The sequence below is a fragment of the Choloepus didactylus genome, chromosome 12 (assembly GCF_015220235.1).
Source record: "Choloepus didactylus isolate mChoDid1 chromosome 12, mChoDid1.pri, whole genome shotgun sequence".
In the NCBI taxonomy this organism is placed as follows: domain Eukaryota; kingdom Metazoa; phylum Chordata; class Mammalia; order Pilosa; family Megalonychidae; genus Choloepus; species Choloepus didactylus.
In genome coordinates this window covers 2540569-2564258 of record NC_051318.1, presented here as the reverse complement: position 1 = coordinate 2564258, position 23690 = coordinate 2540569, and the positions used below count along the sequence as shown (strand labels likewise).

The 23690-nt window shown below is 43.1% G+C and overlaps 1 protein-coding gene across 4 annotated transcripts in view; it reads right to left on the bottom strand.

Moving 5' to 3' along the window:
- Positions 1-23690, bottom strand: part of TRPC4 (transient receptor potential cation channel subfamily C member 4) — a 233831-nt gene that overhangs the window by 35116 nt on the left and 175025 nt on the right. For all 4 annotated transcript variants that reach the window (XM_037800477.1, XM_037800479.1, XM_037800478.1 and 1 more), the window contains one exon: positions 11150-11486. In XM_037800477.1, coding sequence (XP_037656405.1) covers positions 11150-11486 — 337 coding nt within the window. The remainder of the gene's footprint in view (positions 1-11149; positions 11487-23690) is intronic.

Genomic DNA, 23690 nt, shown 5'->3' with positions numbered 1-23690 from the left:
CTTACTCAGTATGGAGCTAGAGCTTAAATGCTTTAAGTTTTGCAATGAACAAAGGGCCATGCTGTGCTCCTGTGAAACTATTTAGAAAAACTGGTGGAGGGCCAGATACAGTTTAGGGGACACAGTTTGCCACCCACTGTTCTAGATCTTGAGTACAGAAGTTTGTCAAAATTTTATATCTCTGCACCCTTCAAAAACAAAAAGCAGTGCTACAACTTAATTTGAATGCAGCAAAAATTAGCATGGATTGATGAATGGATACAGGGGTAGACAAAAGGATGGATATTTAATAAAATACCATAAAATATTAAATCATAATATTGTGGTGATGGATATATGAGGGTTACTGTACACTTCTTTTATTTTTTCCATATGTTTGAAATTTTTCACAAAAAATTTTTGGGAGAAATAAAAGTGTAGTAGACATGGTAGTTAAATTAGTGAAAACTGGTAGTGGATATTTAACATTATCAATAAAATTTTACTTTTTACTTTTAAGTTTCATTTAAATTAATCCACATGTGGATTGATTTCAGGTGAATTAAGTATGACGTATGTTTGAAATTCTGCTGTAGACCACTGCTTTATTCTAGACATGGTGCTTGCATCGTAGCTCCCCCTTCAAGCCTTCTTTCAAGATATCTCAGCACATCTCTCTTGAGACCCTAGATAGGACTGTGAGGGGAAGATGCTCACCACTTCCATAGTGAAGGAGCAAGCCGATCAGAACTGAACACAGTGTCGTGCACTTACTGAATTTAGAGCTCATGGGAAACTAGAAATTGTTTTATCCAATGAGGAAAAATGCTTGGCACTCATGGAAACACCAGCCCCTCCCGGGATGGCATGGTGCGTTTTCCTGGTGAACCTCGATAGACTCTCAGAATCCATCACAAGAAAACGGAGGCCCCAGGAGGCAGGAAGCGTGAGTAATGCTCTCCTACCAGCTGATGGAGACTCCAGGACTGCATCTGAATCTCCTTTATGTGGTGCTCTTGGGCAGCATTTTCTTATTCTTGAGGAGATTTCAAAATACAGCTTATTTGTCTTGTTTGGTTTGAAAGCTTGCCTATTCCCAGAGATTGGGCCATGTCCTTGAGCAGTGGCTGACTGAACAAATGCTTGTCGAGCTCACGGTCGGCGGGAGGTGGAGTGGTAAGAACGGGACTGAGTTAGCTAGGTCAGGTGCCAGGCTTACCTCAACCAGTGATCAACCCTGTAACCACAGCCAGAGAGTCTAACCCCTCCAGGGTTCAGTTTTCTCACTTCAGAAAAGAGAGGTTTCAAGTACACGACTCTAAGTCATGCACTCCAAGGATGATCCTACCTCAATGGCATAAACTGCCAGACTTTGTCTCTTCCTATTTGGATTATCAAAATTTTACTAAAATCAGTCAATAAAATAGCTGCCATCAGAGATTAAAAACTGTTGCGTAGAAGGGGGCACAGACTTGATCTGGCCTGCCCCAGAAAGCAGAAATTGGATCTTTGAAGGGAAAACCATCAAGAGAAAGCTTCTGGCTCAATGTAAGGAAGATTTCTCAGGCAATCAGAATTGTTTCAATACTGGGACAGTACTGCGAGGTACAGACTCCAACCCAGAGATGGGACGTCTTCAGGCAGCTGCATTCCAACGAGGGGACCTAGGCTGTGTGATATCGAAGTTCATTCCAACCCCAGGCCGTGGAGATTCTGTTGGTTTCCAATTTGTATGTATTATAACATACCTGCCAACCAACTGGGTCTTTATATCTTATGCTCTTTTTCAGATAAATTGAGTTGTTTATACACCTGCTTCTCCCAAACCGGAAGGCCAACAGTCACTGAGACAGGTAATGTCAAATGTTTCAAGCGTAACAATTTAGACAAAGAAACACACGAGGGCTGTTTCTTTGGTGGGCAGAGTGGGGGCGATTGGGAAGGAGTTCTAAAGATGCAGTTATGAGCTAGGACAAGGCGACATTGTAACCCGAGAGCACCTTGGTCTCAGGGCCAGCTCTGCTCTTACTCCTGGGGTTCAAGGAGATGACATTTCAACCACAAGTTTAGACTGGGTGACCGCTATGGTTTCCTAAGAAGAGAAACAACAAAACTTAAAGTTCTGATACATTAGAGTTCCTTTGGAGTTCAAGGAGGGCACAGTAAATCTGAGTTTCTTGACAACACAAAATCCCACTTCATCTGGGACCTTTGAAAGACATGACTGTAAGAGAGAAACAGAGATCCTGGTAAAACTGGGCTCACACAGCATCACTTCCCGCTTGAGTGGTAGACAGCACTGCCAACCAGTGCTCCTTGGAAGTGGGACCTGGGACCTTTTCCCCAAAACACTAGATTGGAGAATCAATTCATATAGCTCAAGTCTTACACACCTGTTGGATGGCTATTGATTTTTATTCATTATGAACACGCTAACAAAATCCCAGGTTTAATCTATTCTGGCAACCCTCACTGAATTTTTGAAGAACGAAGCCTTTAGAAAAATTAGAGGGTGCTATTAACCGACTGAGAAATGCATCCACACAGTAAACAATCCACAGTAAGTAAAAAGCCCAAAGAGAATAAAGCATGAGGGAGCTTCTGGCACAATATGTATGTCCTGTTCCCACAATGGGAACATCTCAAAATTGCTTTCTGCTGTTTATAAACAGATGACGTGATTTCTCAGAGCCGCGGCGGAGCCTGATCGCAAGCCTTGATGTCAAGGCTGTGGGGACTGACAAAGAAAAGATCATAGTGCAAATGACTCAGAGAACTTCCTTTTAAAAATACGTGTGTATGCTGGAGGTTTTTACCTTTCCCATTGCAGTTTCCACGCAGGGCTATCTGAGTTCTCCATTGCGCCCTGCCCCGTGAAGCTGGTGGACGGATGAGACGGAGCTCCACACAGTCAGACCTCAGCGGGCACAGCCAGCAGCTCTGCTTTCATGTGAGAAAGTGTCACTCTGCAAACGGATCTCTCTTCTTACCCTTTCTTGCCATCGGTGCTTATACAAAGAGCAAACAACAGCCCTCAACAAAGAACAAGTTACCCTCGCACCCGCGGCGACCTCCAAGCTGGCATTTCAGCCCCAAAGCTGGTCGGGGTCTGACCCTGAAAGTCCCTCCACACAAACACTGAGTCCCATGCAGGGACGTCAAATCAACGGACGGTGAAAGAGAATGCAAAGAATTCTCCCTGCTGGATTATTTTTTCTTTTTAGAATCAGGAAGCAAAAAACTGTCACTAGTCAAAATTGTACTTCCATTCACAGAGACATCTACATGTAGTTATTCTACTCAGCCGAGACTCAGGCTATGCTGGACACAAACAGGCTCTGAGTTAAGGGCTGGCACCCAGTGACTCATCTTGAAGTTAAAACCCAAAGAGGATGACATGGGCCCCAGGGGTCTGCTTTCTGAAGAGTGTAGCCCACCCTTTCCTCTGGCATCAGGGCTGTATCCATCACCAACCACCTGCCCCTCCACCCCCGTGGTCTACATGGGAGGACATCAGGTCTACCCCGTGTGCCAACTGTGTACACACTCTATGGAGAAAACAGCGGGAGGGAGAGTGGCAGCCCCTCCACCCCCATGGTCTACACAGGGGGACGTCAGGTCTACCTCGTGTGCTGCCCCATGCACTCAACGGAAAGAACAGTGGCAAGAGAGCCATGGGGTCAGGGCAGTTCAGTTGTGCTAAAAGTGGACTCCAGAGGGGCTGATGGTCCACCACCTTCCAAATTCGAGAGGGGGAGGCCTCATAAAGATGGGGGTTTCTACAATGAGGAGAAACTCAGTCCCTGCTGGGGCACCCACACAGGCAATCGGCTTGCTCATTTCTCCCTGGGAAAGTAGAGAAGTAGTGGGGTTTGGAGCGAGGGCACAGTGGGTCAGCCTGGCCTCAGCAGGATAATGTGAAAGGCCTGTGAGGCTCGGAAGGAAGCACCTTGCCAGAGCTCAAATGGCTGCCTGCTGGGTCAGGGGTCCTGGTGATACCGGCTGCTGGTTCTGGTTCCGGTTCCGGGAGTAGAGAGGCTGGGAGACGTGCAGCAGAGCCGCGACTGAACCAGAGAACTGCTCTGAGTGCAGCAGAGCCGGGCTCTGAGGAACACCCAGTGGCCCTCAGGACGGTCAGCGCGTCAGTGTCCATTCAAAGGCCACCAGTATCAGCCAGGGATGCAGTGACCACCAACAAGGAAAGGGTGTGGGCAGGACACCAGCCAGAGAACGAAGATGCTGAATTGCCTCTGCAGCCCGCGCTCCTGCGGCAACCCAGGAATGGGGATGCACGGAGCTCACACCCTCCTTCCTTCCAGCGTCGGAGTTGAGGCTGAGGCAAGGGTGGAAAATTCCAGTTCTTCAAGCCACACCTCCGCCCTTCGTGAGGAAGGCGAGAGCCTTAAATGAGTGTAAGATTTGAATTTTAAACCGACCTGGGCCTATTTTTTAAAGTTTTAAGAAATTAATGATTTTGACTAGCGATGTTATGAGGCAACAGAAAAAGGACATTTGGTATTGGCTGGTTGGAGCGAGTGAGGGGAGAAGTGACACATCTCGTGTTTGGATTCTGAGTTGAGACTCCCTAATAAAGCTGTTACATGATAGGAAATTCACATGAAATTCGGCTTTCAGGATAGGTCCTCAATCGTTAGTGTCTGAGGGCCTCTGGAAATTCTGAATCAGTCAACGTAGTGGACAATTTAAAAATCTGAACTTTTCATAAACATCCACAGTGATTGAAATATTTGTCAGTAAAGCACAGTTCAAGATAGTTAGATATGTTCATTTGGAGACATCTGAAAACCCATAAACTACTATGATTGAACACTGAGAAAAAAACTTAGGAATATATCATTGAGAGAGCGTCTATTTTCAAAGTGTGCCAAGAAATTATCCCATGTTTGTTTTAGACGAAGATGTGGATTGCAGAACTTGGGAATATGGGATCATCTGATAGCTAATGTTCTATATATAGTTATTTAAAAGTCAAGTAAGAACCTTCTATTAATACAGTAGCACTCTTTTTCTAAGATTTCCGTTTAACTTAAAACTTTCCATGAAAAAAGGCAAAGAATGTTTATGTAGGTGAAAAAAGAATTACTAAATATTCTTTCAATGTTTGGTCAAAAGTCTCCTCAATGAACAGCAGTAGTTGCTCAATATATATTTCTGAATGAGTGAATATTCATTTTCTCTATGAAATTCACCGCTTTCCAGTTCTAAGTTTCTATTTCAAAAGCAATCATGTACAGAGGAAATATATTTATCTCAAGATTTTCCTGACTGCCTCCCTACCTGCCCACACACACATAATCACATCAATAAACGATTAAAAAGTTAAAAATGCCCTGGGAAGAAAGGGAATTTTACTTTAGGTCTTAGCAATTGATCCATGAAAACCGAAAAGGAAACATCTCAAGGTCGTATCAATGGACTTTATTCTTTTTTGTAATACACTGCTCGTTTTGTTATTAGGAACCCCCTAGAGCATGCACTTTGGCTCAGCCGCAGGGTGACGGGAGAGGTGGCGATGGAGGCCACGGTGGGTGGTGGGTGATAAGTTGGCTGTGTCTGCACATATGACACTCGATAGTAAAAAGAATCAAATGTGCATCCTGAAGGGTGTTCTACATCTGCTGGATCGTAAACGGGGTCTATTCAACTTGAACCTGTGTGAGACCTACACTGGTAAAACTGCATCGGAGCCAACAGGAAAGAAGTGTCCAAGTGCGGACCGTGACCCAGGCTGGTTTGCCCCCTAAATGCCACCTCTCTCACTTCTGGGGCCGCACCTCACAAGGGGTCCAGGCTCCAGACCTGGGGAAACAGTGGCGGAGTTTGGGTCTAGTTCCTACCGCTCATCAGCTGTTTGACCTTGGCTGTGGGACCCTGCCTTGCTAGGCCTGTTTCCCTGTCTGCGAAATGAGACACCAGCACCACGTATCGCAGGGGCTCCTGTGAAGGTCAGACAAGGACAGTATTTAAACCGCTCAGCACAGTGCCAACTTCTTACTTCCTGCTCTCATTATGACGATCACCAGCCTACTGCTCCTGTGGTCACTCTGAACCCGTGAGCACCACGCCAATTGCCTGCCGTGTCTCCTTCTCCGACCCTGCCACTCTCGGTCTCAGCTCCTCCGTCTGTCCATCTTTCCTCCTCTTCCTTCAGACCCTCTGAACCAGGCTGCCAAACCTTCTCCCAAGGCTGGGAGAGCTCATTCTCGGTTTCTCTTGATTTGCACTGCATTATCATGGGCTAAAAGAGTTCCTTTCCTCTCCAGTAAAGAAAGTAATTTACTCAGCATTATTAGGTACACAACAACTCGATTTACATAACTATCTTGTTTGAGATTTTACTATTGGCCTTGATAAATCCCTAAAGGTAGGTTTAAAATACCCCATGGATAAACAGGAAAATGAAGACTATTTGTCATACTGCAATGATATTCTGGTTTCCTTGACAATTAAAATATCCCTTTTAAATTAATAAACAGATGTTCTGCTGTGTTGAGTGACTTCAGTCTGTGCAATTAGTTTTCTAGGTTGCTAGAGCACTATGCCAAGGGGAAAAGCTATAGGATTTTTTCTTCAAACTGCAAGGATATCTTTTGTGGCTGTTTGAATGATGGGTACTTCAAGGGAGAGGCTGAAAGTACAAGTACTTGAAGTCATATGATTTGAATGCCTATTCAAAAAAGATGAAGAAATGGCCTCAGGAAGGAGAAGTATACTTAGCATTGTTTGCCTCCTTCAGTATCTTAACCTGGGTGAGAACTGGATCACAATTTTTCATTTTACATCTATTTGGTAGGCCTCATTGAAAGTTTTGTATTTGTTAAGATCAACCTTTTGATAAATAAAACTATGAAATGAAATCATGGAAATGAGAGGCAAATTTTGCTAGAAAAAAACTGGAAATAAGAAGTGTTATGGGTAAGATTTATAATATGGACATTATGAGCAAATCTTAGCTAACGTCTAACATCGGTTTTCAACAGAGCTCAGCTCTCTTCCACAGTTCACCCTTATCTCATCATGCTCGTGTACACAGATTAATATCCAGTTTAACTGTGGCCTCTTAGCTACACACATAATGCCAAGCTCCTTCAGCAGCAGTTTGCTTTCTCATAGGAACAAAATATTTCCTATTTTATTTGTCAGCCTTCATTAAAGTTTCACTTGATTCTCTGTTTTTATCATTTTTTCCTAAGATGATCACGTAAGTTTACATATAGGTATTTAGTATGGATGTGTGCTTTTTGGGAAGGGATTACAGTCTTGGCTGTTAGCAATGAGTTATCATGGAATCTGAGAAAAAATCCTTATGGGTTTTTGGGGGTACCCAATGTTTTTTGTTTGTTTTCAAATTGTACTCCATATCTCCAGAAACAAAGAACATTTACTTGAGGTAAAACAACTGCTATAATTTAGATGAATTCTCCCAAATACATTATACATGTAACATGCTGTATTTAGTTTGCACGTAAATGTATGTGTAAAGGGATTTATCATATGATAAAAGGAAACTTAGACACAATTCATTTCATATTCCTAGAAATAGATGGTAAAAATCAAGTCCTGAGTGAGTTAAGAGGCTTTACAGTGGGAGCAGCCAGGCTCTGGGGCCCGGGACCCAGGGTCCTTCTGCTCCATCCTTCAGCCATGCCCAGGACAGTCTCTCTCCCAGAAGCTGAAAAGTGGATAGTCTACCGTCAGGCCCTTAGGGCTGACTGACCAACTACCATTTCACTTTTTTAGGGCTGACTGACCAACTACCATTTCACTTTTTACTCTAACTTAAATGGGTAATTTGAGCATTTGAGAAGTATGTTGGTGTTTCTATCTAGATCTACCTTTCTATTGATAGAAAATACCAGAACTGCTTATGATTAGTTTTCTCAACTCATCAGAACTGTGTGAAGAGATGACCAAAATAATAGCTTAAGCCCTACATGAGGCTTTTAGGTTTCTTTTTTCTATATTCTGAAGTTTATTCTGAGACTAAATATCTGCAGGAGGATCTCTTGAGGCTGTTTGGTGAGAGAGAAGTTGGGTAGAGAGCTCTTTAATACAGGCAAGCCTGAAGGAAAAATAATCCAAAAAGCTTTGCAGTGTGATGAGTTACAGCTTATCAATGACACTGCAGCAGGATATGAGTCATTGCAGAATGTTTTCTAAAGACACAAAACTCAATGAATTGGTTTAATAAGTCAACAAAATGTTGAACTTCTACAGGAAAGATATTGAAAATAACATGGGAACATTCTGTCACTGTGCAAAAATTATGAGATATCTGGATCTAATTGAGTGCACAGCAACTTATATAAAATAGCAATTCCTATACAAAACTATGCCTCTTAAGGAGATAAAGAGATTGTTTTTAAAGAATAGGCTTTAAAGTTAGAGAACTTTCCAGAAAAGTGAAATTTTATGTTAGAAAATATATAAAACGAATAAAGCAAACATCTTTTTCTCGGTATGAACAAAATGAGAAATGGAAAAGTAAGGTGACACGAGTCTGGGAATTAAAAGAAGATTAAAAGAAATCTTCTTTTAATCTGAAGATTAAAAGACAGTAAATTTAGTACAATAAAAAAAGTATTATTTTAGGCAACATGTAGCTCACAGAGGTAACATGGGCTGAAAATCTAATTCAGTTCAGAAGGCTTGAGAAAAAACCATGATTCTATCAATCTATCGTTGGGAAAATTAATATAATAGGGGAAACATTCCTAACGGTTTGGGATTAGAATAAACCACACCGTTTTCCATCAGTTGTTCCGTCTTGTAATTATACACTAGGACTCTACAGTGGATTAACTGTTAAGGGGAACTTGTGGCAGTTGCCTTATCAGATACCCAACCTGGTGAGACAACAAAGCTCATCAGCAGGTCAGAACCCGCACCACGCCTTGACTCTGTATCACACTTGTGTGAAAGAAGAAAACATTCTTACCCAATGCCTTAACCCCCACACCCCCCAAAAGAGACCAGATTTCCCTGCCTTAGTAACAGTAGCGCTGCAGCACCGGATAACAGGACTCAGTGGGACTTCTGAGGCCCTTCACGGGACATCTTTCACTGAAAACCCTGAGAGGCTGGGATCACCCAGAATTTCATAGGATCTCATGGGCACCTGCCATGAGCTCCAGGCCACTGCTTTTCCTGCACAACGTGATCTAATAACTTGGAACTTTCCACTTACGCTCATGGATCTAGTAAAACTCTTAGACCTCAGTATTGGCTATCAGAGGCACGGGATTCACCACGGCTGGTAACAGTATAACCATTTGATATATCAACATTCCTTTTCTCATGGCTGCAATTCAAGCAGGATGATCACTGAGGTGTATTTTTTGATTCTAGAAAATCTTTTCAGATCATAAAACTTCACAGTTGAATTAACTCCCTATGGTCAGGGTATCTTGAGAAAATGCTGTCTTTGGCAGATACTTCCCTAGACTGGAATTCTAATTCTCACAATTAAATCTACACATTTTTTTTAACTGTTTAGCTGTGACTTGGAGGTGATTTATTCTAGTTGATTTCCATGGAATATTCTGTTACAGGTTTTGCATGTAGGAGGCAGCCAATGGCTGTTGTAATTGTACAAGTTATTCAAAGTCTGGAACTTTCCTTTTTCTTTCTGTCATTTACCATTTTCTGACATTATATCATATATCTCTCTGCTTGTTTAGTATCTATTTCCTCCACTAGAATTTAGGCTTCATGAGGGAATAGGGCTTTTTTGGTTGTTCTTTTGTATCATTATCACACTGCCCCAGGCCTAACACACAGAAGGAACACAACAAATTTTAATTGACAGCATAAAGGAGAGACTGGAAATACTATATTTTCTTATGGTGTATGATACTTACTTATTCAAAAGGAAATGCTTATTACTTCATTTGGGAAATCAGGATCTTGGGACATTCAATGTAAACTACCCGTAAGGGAAACATAAAATTCCTAGATTATTTGGTATGAATTTTCAAAAGAGATTTTCTATGAAGAAAACTCCATAAAGAACATAAGTGATGTGAGAAATTTAATTTAAATTGATATAGGCAGGATAATTTTATCTTTAATAGAAACTGCAATATCATAATTATTTGATTTGAAAGGACATTGACGGATTAATCTTTCCTTCTAATTTAAACATGACCACACTTAACGTACTTCTGATTAATGAGAACGTGCATCTTGTCCCTATAGAATTTTCTTTTTGATGGTACTTAGAGAATATATAATCTTTAAAATTGAAAAGTGGGTATATCTCAGATTCAGATAGGCTATCTTTTTTTTTTGTCTGCCTTTTCCTTATTTTACAGCCTCTCCAGAAGTATTGCGGTTAAGCCAAACTGATCTTCTGAAACTGTGAATCGTGAAATCTGTCACATATTTTCTAATTACTGAACAATTAGACAGATGTGATCTCAGAGGGTTAAAAGGATGAACTAATTTGAGAAAACGCAATTTCTTAGTAAACCACAGTTGGATAGAGGAAAGAATCATTAAAATGTAAAATTCAACCGTGGCTACAATAACAATAAAAAAAGGAAAACAGGTTTGCACTAGCTGATTTTAATATTTTCTTCCTTACCATGATTTACTACAGATCCAAAATAATTTTCTTCAGGTATCGACAGCATAGAGATTGGGGGCTTCCCTATTGTTTATTTCCCTATCATCTTGACTTAATATCAAATTTCAAAGATAAATTTGAATAGATTGATATTTAAAAATGGTTAGTTACTTTCTGTATAATATATTAATTCTGCAGTAATTTTACTTGTCTTTTAAACAGCATACTGATTAAGAAAATTAGAATGATTATATATGGCAATGACACAGGATGAAAAGATTTGAAAGACAAATAAACACACAAACAAAAAACCAAACAGAGAATCATCCAGAGCTTTGAAGTCATTAAAATCTGGAGTACGAAAACTTCAGGTTTCATTTCCTAAGGCTGTCCTTGGGAGCAGGGCTGCCACCGCTTAGAAACTATTTATTGAGCTTTGGGGGATTAGGAATTGGAGCTACAACGTCAGAACAGGTTTTAGGCAGACCTAAGTGCCATGCTCTAACGACTGTTCCTCTCTGAGCAACACAATGCGAGGGCAGTCACACGTTTTATTTGTATTTTCTATAGTAGCACATTTACCCAGGACCCACGGTAATATCATCCACTCGACGATGGTTGGTGGAGGTCCTTGTCTGTTCAAGTCTGACCTGTCGATGTGCTGCGAGGCAAGCAGCAGCAGGAACAGAAACGTCAGATAGGATGCCGTGTGGCAGATGAACTTGATAAAGGGCTTCCTGATGAAGAGCCCGAGCGGGCTCTTAGGGGCTATCAGGTAGCACACCGAGAAGACAGGGAAAAGAAGGCCTACGATGAAGCACGTCACCATCTTCACTGCCCAGTGTCTTCTCCTCCAGCCTGGGAACTCGTCGTACCAGCGAGACGCAAGCAGCTGTTGGCAATTGGGCTGGGCGACGAACTGCACAGAAGGGAGAGGAGAAGAGAAAGAGAAGTCACTGTTACATGCGCTGACTTCGACTGGCTACTAAGAACACACAGATGAATGCTTCAGCGTAGATGGTCGGTCGTAAATAAGCTCACATTTAAACAATCATAAAGTGCTTGTGTCAAACTGTGAGTAAATCCTATTTATTTAATATTTATTATACCCAAGACACAGTGCTCTGCACTTAGTAAGAAGCAGCAACACAAATCAAAACACTCTGCTTGCTCTAATTAATTGCATTCACAATGTTGTGCTACCATCACCTCCATCCAGTAACAAAACTTTCCACCACCCCGATCGGGAACTCTGTATTCACTAAGCAGTAATTCCCCATTTCCCCTCCCCACCCCAGCCCCTGGTACCCTACCATCCACTTCCCATCTCTATGACTTTGCTTGTGCTAGCTATATCACGTAAGTGGAAATATCCACACAATATCTGTCCTTTGGTGCCTGGCTCAGCATGTTTTCAAGGTTAACCCATGTTGTCTCATGTATCAGAACGTCATTCCTTTTAATGGTTGAATAATAGTCCATCGTATGAATACACCACATTTTGTTGGTCCATCATCCATTGATGGAGACTTGGGTGGTTTCCACCTTCTGGTATTGTGAATAAAGCTGCCCTGAACATTTGTTACAAGTATCTGTTTGAGTGTCTCTTTTCAATTCTTTTGGGTATACACCTAGGGGTGGAATTGCCAGTCATGGGGTAATGCTGTTTAACTTTTTTGAGGAACCACTAATACCACTAAATTGCACAATTAAAAATGGTTAAAATGACAAATTTTTATGTACATGTTGCTACAATAAAATTTTTAAAAATCCAATTATCATTCATATGCATCAAAACAACACATCTGATTTTTGTATTTATTACAGATCTGCCATTTAATTCCTCAATCTTATTTTCTGCTTTCTTCTCATGATCACATTCCAAAATAAAGCCTACAGTCCTGTATCTTTTCTTTTTCTTCCTAGATCTGACATCCGTATAGGGGAGTGAGAAGGTCCCATTAGAACATCGGATATCTGAGCCATGCTGCTTCATCCAGACTTCCTAGAACATGAAAGGTGTTCAATAAACACAAGTACTATTGTTATTGTTTTTCTAAAAAATACTATGTTTGCACTTGAGAGAGAGGAAACAGAGTTGTGAAACAGGAATATGCATAGGATATGCTGATAAACGTAAAAAGCAATTTGTAAAGATGTACACACACATGTAATAGTGGTTATTTATTGGTGATGGTATTACACTCAATTTTTTATCTTTTTACTTGTATGTACTTTTAATTTTGTTGAGTCAATAAGAGAAGCATACATGAAAGACAACTGAGATTGCTAGAAAGTAAATCATCACAGCTGAAATTAGTGTAAATAATGTGAGACTCTTACCTAAGTATAATCAACTGGCATATGCAAAGCATTTCATACACACGACATCCCTTTACCCTGGTAACGTGTCTGAGATGCAGTGCAGATATTACTCTATTTTGAGGATGAAGACAGGACAGTTATGCAAGGTCAGTGGATTTATCCAAGGTCAGATACCTAGTGATGATGAGATACTTAACGACCTTGCCCAGGATTTTGTTTTATCTGCCCACTCCCTTCCTCACTGACAGCCAAGCATTACATGAATTCAGAGGAGGGTTTTTCCCTGAGATAGAATGGCCCAGGGATGCTTCTCCCGGGTTCTGGGATCAGCTGGGCAGATGTGCACAAGCAGAGAAGGGAGAGGAGGTAACACGAGTCAGGGGACGGTGGTGGATTGACAGCATGGGCAGTGCGCCCCAAAGAGGCCCTTCAGGCAGCTGTGACCAAAAGGGAAGCTTCAGTCCCTCGAAGGGGCTCAGGGAAGTGCCGTTGGCTTCGTGAGACGGGCCCCCCAGAGGCAAATGGAGTGCCCGCCCCACGCCCCAAATTTCCCACTTTTCTCCTCAGCTCTTGGCAGCACTTCTGAAGGCAAACCGTGCCCTTCCCTTCTCTGATGGAAAGCAAGCAAACCACAGCTGGGTAAACCGAAGAGGCCACGATTGTCATAAACTAAAACCTGATGGGGTTGAAGAGAGGTGGGGTCTCGTTAGTAGGGTAATCACCAGCAGAGGTGGGCAACACCATGGGCCAGAACCACAAACTATTTGTCTTGTCTTGTCTTGTCTTGCACACCCTGCTTATCAGAGCAGACAGCGGGCAAAGAAGCACATAAGTAAATTACATTTACCACGTCAGCTAAGTAAATACAGACAAAAGAAGACACAAGCCCATTTCCTTATGGCTGGGGGATGATGGCTCCGTCCATCGCCGTGTAGGTAATTTATTCAAGTAAGTTTAAAACTCCATAAATATAAAATTAAACCTTTTAATCCAAAGCAAAGCTTTTCTCAGTACACCCCCCACTATTATCCCTGAGCCAGGGGTACCAGCGTCCAGGCGGTTCTTGGTTCTGCAGAGAACCAGGGAAGGGCACTGACAGGCCCACTCTTTATTTTGAGATTTTTTTTTTTAAACACAATCTTCCTGTTACCATTTTATAAACAAATCATGCTCTACCATCTTCTTTCTATTTTTTCATGCCCCATGGAATAAAATATCCTTAATAGTATTAGAATTTGGCACAGTTTAAATGCTTTCACTAGAATAGAGTTCAAGAAACTGATGGAATAGACAAGATACAACAAGCACTGACTATAATCTCATTCATCCTCACACACCGAAGAAATGCTATAAGGAGCTAAGTATGAAGAACGTTATTTCACACCTGCAAAAGAAGTAAAAGAAAGGTGGGTTCCTGCCCCAGATCTCACTGAAACACAAAGTACCCCAGGGCTTATTGGGAACATACAAAGTTTTCTTGGATAAACATTTCTGTTGCTAAAACACAAACATAGACTGTTAGTTAGAAGAACAACCACTGAGCCTCCTGCAGCATCTGCTGTCTCCAAGCACTGGTGGCCTCGGGTTCTGCTTACTATGTGTCCTAAAAGGTCTTTTCCTTTAGTTATTTGACACTGCACATCCGTGCCTAGTAAATGGAGAGTAGAAATGGTTTTGTATCAAAGGCCTGACAGAGAGGCTTCCGCTGAGACGAAGAGCAGGGACTGGGCTAGATAAGCCGAGCAGGACTGACTGTGATACGCAAGTTCCCCATATTGTTTGCTACAATATTTGCTGTCACCATAGGATTGAAATGACCCAAAAACTATTCCAAAGAATTACTATAAATCTAAATATTCTCACAGTGGTCTTAAATCCATTATACCTTTCTACAGCATTAGACCAAAATTACCTAAAATGGGTTCGGCGGACAAATCACTTACCAAATTAAAAATTTCAAAAATTAAACTTTAATATTGCAGTCTTTTTGTTGTTTTTAAGTGATGAAATAGATTATAAAACTTCTGTTGTCTCTTCAGTTTTCCTACCTTCCTTCCTCTGTTCTTCCATTCTTTCTTTCTTACTTGCTTAGTTCTTTGCATTTTATTCTTTCTCCTCCATCCCTCCCGGCCTCCCACCTCCCTATCTATCTCCCTCTCTCTTTTCCTCTCTCCTACATTTGTCTCTTGGTGCACTTGGTTTATTTGGAGCAGTTCTCAGCTTCACCCCCAGCCCCTCTGAAGGACATACCAGAGAGAGGCCAGCCCGTGTCTTTTTGACCCCTGCTGTGGCTCATCCCACCGAAGCCCATTCCAGGTGAGCCAGCCATTGCCTGCAGCTCCCCGGCTGCCCACAGCTCCTGTCCTCCCTTCCACTGTGTGTGGAGCCACGGGAGCTGCCATCTTCACCACCAGTCCAGGGCTGGGGAAGTGCGTCTGTTCAGCTACATCCTACTACAGCCCCTTCTCTCCAACTCCAGCATAACTTCCACCATCAGAAATCTCTAGAGCAGAAGTGGACACCAGACTCCATGATCCGTACTCACTCCATTTTCAAAGAGCATTGCTTTAGTTTCCTAGGCTACTCAAGCAAATACCAGGCAATAGTTTGGCTTAAACAATGGGAATTTACTTGCTTATGATTTTGGGGCTAAAAGGAAATCCAAATCAAGGCATCCTCAAGGTGACACTTTCTCCCCCAAGACTGGCTCCTCCGCCACACGGCAAGGCCCATGGCAGCCTCTCCTGGCCTCTCCCTTCTCTTCTGGGTTCTGCGGATTTCAGCTTCTTGCTCCCATGGCCATCTCTCTCTGTCTCTCTGAATGTCATTCTCTTATAAAGGACTCCAGGGATAGGATTAAGTCCCATCCTGACTGAGCTGGGCCACACCTTAACTGACGTCACCTCATCACAAGGTCCCACTAACAATGGGTCCACACCCGCAGGAATGGGTTAAGAGCATGTTTTCTGTGGCGCACACAGATTCAACCCACCGTAAAAGGCAACCATGCCTCTTATTTCGCTTCTGAAATATGGCCAGGCTGCCATGTGTAATCCACTCACGGCCACCTGTCTCCCTGTCTTCTTGTTTGAGCTGTATAAGCAGAAGAATTCTAGGTCAAGTGAACAAATTCTTCCTTGAATTCTAAAAACAGAGAGTCACAGCCCCTTAATCAATTCCCAGACTTGAGACAGTTTGCAGATCCAGAGCCCCTTGAATGAGGGGAAGGCTGGGTACCCTTGGGGAAGGACCCTATTGCACTGCCAAAAATTTATATTGTTAATCTTCCTCCCAGCCTTCCCCAGGGGGACCTACGGCCTTTTACCAGGGTAACTGTGCATTGGGGAAAAGGAAATGATCAGATATTTTGGGGACTATTAGACTGACTCAGAAGTGACATTAATTCCAAAATGTCACTCTGGTCCACCAGTCAGAGTTTGGGCTTATGGAGGTCAGGTGATTGATGGAGTTTTAGCTCAGATCCATCTCACAGTGCATCCAGTGGGTCCCCAGACCCATTCTGTGGTTATTTTCCCAGTTCTGGAATGCATAATTGGAATAGTTGTACTTAGCAACCGGCAGAATCCTCACATTGGTTCCCCGACTCATGGAGTGAGGGCTATTATGGTGGGAAAGACCAAGTGGAAGCCCCTGGAACTGCCCCTGCCTAGCAAAATAGTAAACCAGAAGCAATATCGGATTCCTGGAGGGACTGCAGAGATTAATGTCGCTCTTAATGACTTGAAGGATGCAGGGGTGGTGATTCCCACCACATCCCCACTCATTTCTCCTATTTGGCCTGTACAGAAAGCAGATGGGTCTTGGAGGATGATGGTAGATTACCATAAGCTTAACCAGGTGATGACTCCAATTGCAGCTGCTGTTCCAGATGTGGTATCATTGAGCAAATCAACACATCTCCTGTTACCTGGTATGCAGCTATTGATACGGCAAATGCGTTTTTCTCAATAGCTGTTAGTAAGGACCACCAGAAACAGTTTGCATTCAGCTGGCAAGGCCAGCAGTATACATTCACTGTGCTCCCTCAGGGGTATATCAACTCTCCAGCCCTATGTCATAATATTGTCCGCAGGGATCTTGATTATTTCTCCCTCCCACAAGACATCACATTGGTCCATTATATTGATGATATCACATTGATTGGACCTAGTGAGCAAGAAGTAGCAACTACTCTAGATTTGTTGGTATTTGTGTGGCAGAGGATGGGAGATAAATCCAACAAAAATGCAGGGGCCTTCCAACTCAGTAAAATTCCTAGGTGTCCAGTGGTATGGGGCATGTTGAGATATCCCTTCTAAGGTGAAAGATAAGCTGTTGCATCTGGCCCCTCCTATGACCAAAAAAGGGGCACAATGCTTAGTTGGCCTCTTTGGATTTTGGAGACAACATATTCCTCATTTGGGTGTGCTACTCCAGCCCACTTACCGAGCGACTAGAAAAGCTTCTAGTTTTGAGTGGGGACCAGAACAAGATGAGGCTCTGCGACAGGTCCAGGCTGCTGTGCAAGCTGCTCTGCCTCTTGGACCATATGACCTAGCTGACCCAGTGGTGCTGGAAGTGTCAGTGGCAAATAGAGATTCTGTTTGGAGTTTTTGGCAGGCTCCTATAGGAGAATCACAATGCAGGCCCTTAGGATTTTGGAGTAAAGCCTTGCCATCCTTGGCAGATGACTACTCTCCATTGGCAAAACAGTTTTTGGCCTGCTACTGGGCCTTTGTAGGGACAGAACGTTTAACCATGGGCCACCAAGTTACCACGAGACCTGAGTTACCTATCATGAGCTGGGTGTTGTCCAAGCCACCAAGCCATAAAGTTGGGCATGCACAGCAGCACTCCATCATAAAATGGAAATGGTATACATGAGATAGAGCTCGAGTGGGTCCTGAAGGCACAAGTAAGTTACATGAGGAAGTGGCCCAAATGCCCATGGCCCCCACTCTGCCACCTTACTTTCTCTTTCCCAGCCCACAGCTATGGCATCTTGGGGAGTTCCTTACAGTCAGTTGACTGAGGAAGAGAAGACTCGGGCCTGGTTTACAGATGGTTCTGCATGATATGCAGGCACCACCCAAAAGTGGACAGCTGCAGCACTGCAGCCCCTTTCTTGGATGTCCCTGAAGGACAGTGGTGAGGAGAAATCCTCCCAATGGGCAGAACTTTGACCAGTACACCTGGTTGTTCACTTTGCTTGGAAGGAGAACTGGCCAGAGGTGCATTTGTATAATGATTCATGGGCTGTTGCTAATGGTTTGGCTGGATGATCAGGGACTTGGAAGGAACATGATTGGAAGATTGGTGACAAAGAAGTCTGAGGAAGAGGTATGTGGATAGACCTTTCTGAGTGGACAAAAAAACATGAAGATATCTGTGTCCCATGTGAATGCTCACCAGAGGGTGACTCCAGCAGAGGAAGTGGAATGGCCTCTTGAAGACTCAACTACAGTGCCAACTAGCTGGCAATACCTTGCAGGGCTGGGGCAGTGTTCTCCAGGAGGCTGTGTATGCTCTGAATCAGCGTCCACTCTATGGTGCTGTTTCTCCCACAGCCAGGATTCATGGGTCCAGGAATCAAGGGATGGAAACAGGAGTGGCACCACTCACTATCACTTCTAGTGATCCACTAGGAAAATTTTTGCTTCCTGCCCCTGCAAGCTTAAGCTCTGCTGGCCTACACATCTTAGTTCCAAAAGGAGGAGTACTTCCACCAGGAAACACAATAATAATCCCATTGAACTGGAAGTTAAGACTCACCTGGCCACTTTGGGCTTCTTATGCCTCTGAATCAACAGGCAAGGAAGGGGATTACTGTACTGGCTGGGGTGATTGATCCTCACTATCGGGGGAAATAGCACTGCAACTACACAATGGAGGTAAAGAAGAGTTCTCCTGGCATACAGGAGATCCCCTAGGGTGTCTCTTAGTACTACCATCCCCTGTGATTCAAGTCAATGGAAAACTGCAACAACCCAATCCAGGCAGGACAACCAATGACCAAGAAACTTCAGGAATGAAGGTTTGGGTCACCCCACCAGACAAAGAACCACGGCCAGCTGAAGTGCTTGCTGAGGGTAAAGGGAACATGGAATGGGTAGTGGAAGAAGGTCGTGATAAATATGAACTATGGCCGTGTGAACAGTTATAGGAACAAGGACTATGACGGCATGAATGTTTCCTCTTTGTTTTTTTATGAGTATGTTTGTATTTGTCTGTAAAGCAAATATCTTTGTTTTCTTCTCTATTTTATCCCCTTATCATATGATATAAGTTATACTGTTCATTTTGCAATATTTAAATTAAAGGAAATCAAGTTTAATAGTTAATATCACCCACGGACTTGCACTCTATTCTGGAGAGATTTAGTGCATTTCTGGTTGTACACAGGACAGCTGAGTATTGTCAGGTGAAACATAGGTCTGTTATTATTCTCTACTTACAAATAAAGTATGGTTTAAGGTGATGTGTATAACTGCCAAGTTTGCAAGGGGTGGACTTTGATGCTTAGGTTCATGTGTCAACTTGGCCAAGTGATAGTGTCCAGGTGTCTGGTCAAGCAAGCACTGGCCTAACCATTACTGCAAGGACATTTGTGGCTGGTTAACAAACCACAAGGCTGGTTTATTAAACATCAATGTGCTGCAGCTGTGACTGATGACGTCAACAAAGGTTTTACCTTCCACAATGGGAGAACTCAGTCAGCTGGATTTAATCCAATCAATTGAAGACTTTTAAGCAAGACAGACAGAGCACCTTCACTTCTTCCTGCTAGACAGCGAAGCGTTTCCTGAGGAGTTCATCGAACACCTTCATCGGTGTTGCCAGTTCGCTGCCTGAGTTGTTCATCGAACATCTTCATTGGAGTTGCCAGTCTGCTGCCTGCCCTATGGAATTTGGACTCGTGCATCCCCACAGTTGCATGAGACACTTTTATAAAATCTTGCATTCATAGGCATCTCTTGTTGATTCTGTTTCCCTAGAGAACCCTAACTAATACAGCTGTGTTCTGGCCCAAACCCCATTGCAGAGCTTGTACTTCCTTCTCCCCATCTTTGCAATGATGTGGCACAAACACTGTGATTTCTGCTGCCTGCTCGCTCTCTCTCCCACCTTCCCTCCACCTCTTGCTGGTTGTTGATGGCACCTGAGATCCTGGCGGGAGGAGCAGAGAGGAGGACTGTGTGCAGCCAGTGGCCGCAGCAGAATTCCCAGGGTGGTGCAACAAGACAGGGACAAGCAAAGAGGAAAGGTGCAGGTGGATAGCCAGAGACGTGGGGGATCACTGGAACGCCCCGCAGCCGAGACTCACTCAAGTCTAGGAGTCGACGGGCACGATGGGGGCTTTCCTGTGCACCCTGCTGTGCACCTTCCCAGGGCCTTGGAAATACCTCTGTAGTTCAACTCTTCCCTCTCATGCACTTCTAAGTTACCTAGTGATATTATAAGGATACACAGGAAGATGCTCTAATGCCCCTTTGCCTCTGTGGTCGTGTCTGGTCATGCAGGGAGGCCACGGCACTGAGAGCAGAACCGGAACGGATGCTCTGGCCCCAGGTTTCCTCCTGTAGACCTGGAATCAGCATCTCCAGCACACCTGGGAACCTGCCACAAGGGCACGTTTTCGGCTTACGGCTGCTCCCTCTGACTTTCTCTCTGTGTCTAAAATTTATTCAACTTATAAAGGATTCCAGTGATAGGATTAAGGCACACCCATCTGAGCTGGATCACACCTTAACCGAAGTAGCCGCATCAAAAGGTTCCATGGGATACAGGGGGTCCACACCCACAGGAGTGGATTAAATTTAAGAACATGTTTTTTGGGGGTATATACAGCTCCAAATCACAAGCATATGCAGAGCTCTTCCAAGAACCTTCTTATCATGCTTTCTCTGTCTGTGGTGGAAACGTAGATGTGAACTTCGGGTTCTGTAGCATGAAAAGTTCTAGCAAGGGGTGAAAATACCAGTCCCTCTTTCTTCAAATCACCCCTAATGTCTGAGTGACTTTCTCTGAGCCTGTCCACATAGGTTGGAAGGGAGGTGCTCCCTTCCCTGTCTCCAGAGGGAGGACACTGTCACAGCCACAGGCCGGTCCAGACAGAGGCCCTCCTCCCCCTCTGTCCTCTCTCAGTGTCGGTGGAGGCACAGGACGCAGGGGTGGGTGTTGATGGTAGCAGGTGGCAGGTTTGGCCTCATCTTAGTTCTTAGGAAGTTCTGAAGAGAGGTGTGTGGCCCAGTTTCCTGTGTTTGATGGCATTTGTTTTCAAATCATGCCATTACGTGGGAGTCTTAATGCACTACTGGCGGAATGCCGAGAGAACTGAAAGTTCTGGGTTGCTGGCATTACAGTGATTTACACAGGGTCAATCTGACTTCTTTGCTCAAAGGCAGCCACAAATTCATAAACATGCCACTTTCTTCTGGGCTCTATTGTTCATTTCCTAGCCATCCAGAAATAATCTTGTATCCTTTGAACTTTTATTTCCTCTGCCTAGGAATGTTTTTGAACAACCCATTTTGTAAAATAGATACCAAGGTTTAAGGATTATTTGCAGGCAGAAGAGCCTCAGGGAATTATTTTTCCCATAGCTAAACACCCTTCCTTTCTTCTCCTTCAGCCCCTAAATCCCTTCATAGCTGCCAAGGGCCTCTAGCTGTCAGGGCCTGTCCTTGTCTCCTCGAGATAGCTCTGGTTGTGTCTCTAAAATGATTCTTCTGGCCTCCCTGAGTAGTCACACCATGGAACTCATCAGACCCTCCTACCTCATCAGCCAAAGCACTGGGCCCCCTAATTTAATTCAGCCAAGTGTATTCCTGTCTTCTAAGGGTCGGGCACTGGCTAGAAAAGTAGAGGAAGGGCAAGAGCTATAGGAACCAGATAAATCTGCCTTTCGAGAACTCAAAATACGTAGGAGGCTGATCATAACTGGGTAACTCTGACATGTAGCACTACTTACTTCCTACAAAATCAGTAAGAAGTAATATGTTCACATGGAAAATATCACAGAAACTTTAAGAAAAGAAGTGGAATTTGGTAGTAAAACCTGGAGTAATGGGTAGGATTTTTTTTTTTCATTTTTATTGAGATTGTTCAGATACCATACAATTATCGAAAGATCCAAAGTGTACAATCACTTGCCCCTGGGTACCCTCATACAGCTGTGCATCCATCACACTTAATTTTTGTTCAATTTTTAGAAACTTTTCATTACTCCAGAGAAGAAATAAAGTGAAAGATTAAAAAAGAAAAAAAGAAAAGGAAACTCTAATCCTCCCCTATCCCTAACCAACCCCATCAATTATTGACTCATAGTATTGATATAGTACATTTGTTACTGTTTATGAAAAAATGTTGCAATACTACTAACTGTAGTATATAGTTTGTAATAGGTATATAGTTCTTCCCTATATGCCCCTCTATTATTAACTTCTAATTGTATTGTCATACATTTGTTCTGGTTCATGGAAGTGATTTCTAGTATTTGTACAGTTGATCATGGACATTGCCCACCATAGGATTCAGTTTTATACATTCCCATCTTTTGATCTCCAACTTTCCTTCTGGTAACATATATGACTCTGAACTTTCCCTTTCCACCTCATTCACACACCGTTTGGCACTGTTAGTTATTCTGACATCTTGCTACCAACAACCCTGTTCATTTCCAAACATTTAAGTTCATCCTAATTGAACATTCTGCTCATACTAAGCAACCACTCCCCATTCTTAAGCCTCGTCCTATATCTTGGTACCTTATATTTCATGTCTATGAGTTTACATATTATAATTAGTTCCTATCAGTGAGACCCTGCAATAATTGTCCTAATGTGTCTGGCTTATTTCACTTATTGCCCTCGAGGTTTTGTCATCAACCTATTTTTTTTAATATGGTTTTGTTCACTCACCATACATTCCATCCCAAGTAAATAATCGATGGTTTTCTGCATGGTCATACATTTATGAGTTCACCACCTTCACCACTATCTATATAAGGGCATTTACATTTCTTCCACAAGGCAGGAGGGAAAGTCAAAGAAGGTAGAGAGGCAAAAGAAAGGGGGAAAAAAAAAGACAGCTAGGAAGCAGCAAAAGGAAAAATAACCTTAAATCAAAGTAGAATAAAGAATCAGACAATACCACCAATGTCAAGTGTCTAACATGCCTCCCCTATCCCCGCCTCTTATCTGCATTCACCTTGGTATATCACCTTTGTTACATTAAAGGAAGCATAATACAATGATTCTATTAGTTACAGTCTCTGGTTTATGCTGATTGCATCCCTCCCCCAATGCCTCCCCATTTTTAACACCTTGCAAGGTTGACATTTGCTTGCTCTCCCTCGGTAAAAGAACATATTTGTACATTTTATCGCAAATGTTGAATACTCCAGATTTCACCAAGTTACACAGTCCCAGTCTTTATCTTTCCTCCTTTCTTGTGGTGTCTCACATGCTCCCCACCTTCCTCTCTCAACCGTATTCATAGTTACCTTTGTTTAGTGTACTTATATTGTTGTGCTACCATCTCTCAAAATTGTGTTCCAAACCACGCACTCCTGTCTTCTATCACCCTGTAGTGCTCCCTTTAGTATTTCCTGTAGGACAGGTGTCTTGTTCACAAAGTCTCTCATTGTCTGTTTGTCAGAAAATATTTTGAACTCTCCCTCATATTTGAAGGACAGCTTTGCTGCATACAGGATTCTTGGTTGGCGGTTTTTCTCTTTCATTCTCTTAAATATATCACACCACTTCCTTCTTGCCTCCATGGTTTCTGCTGAGAGATC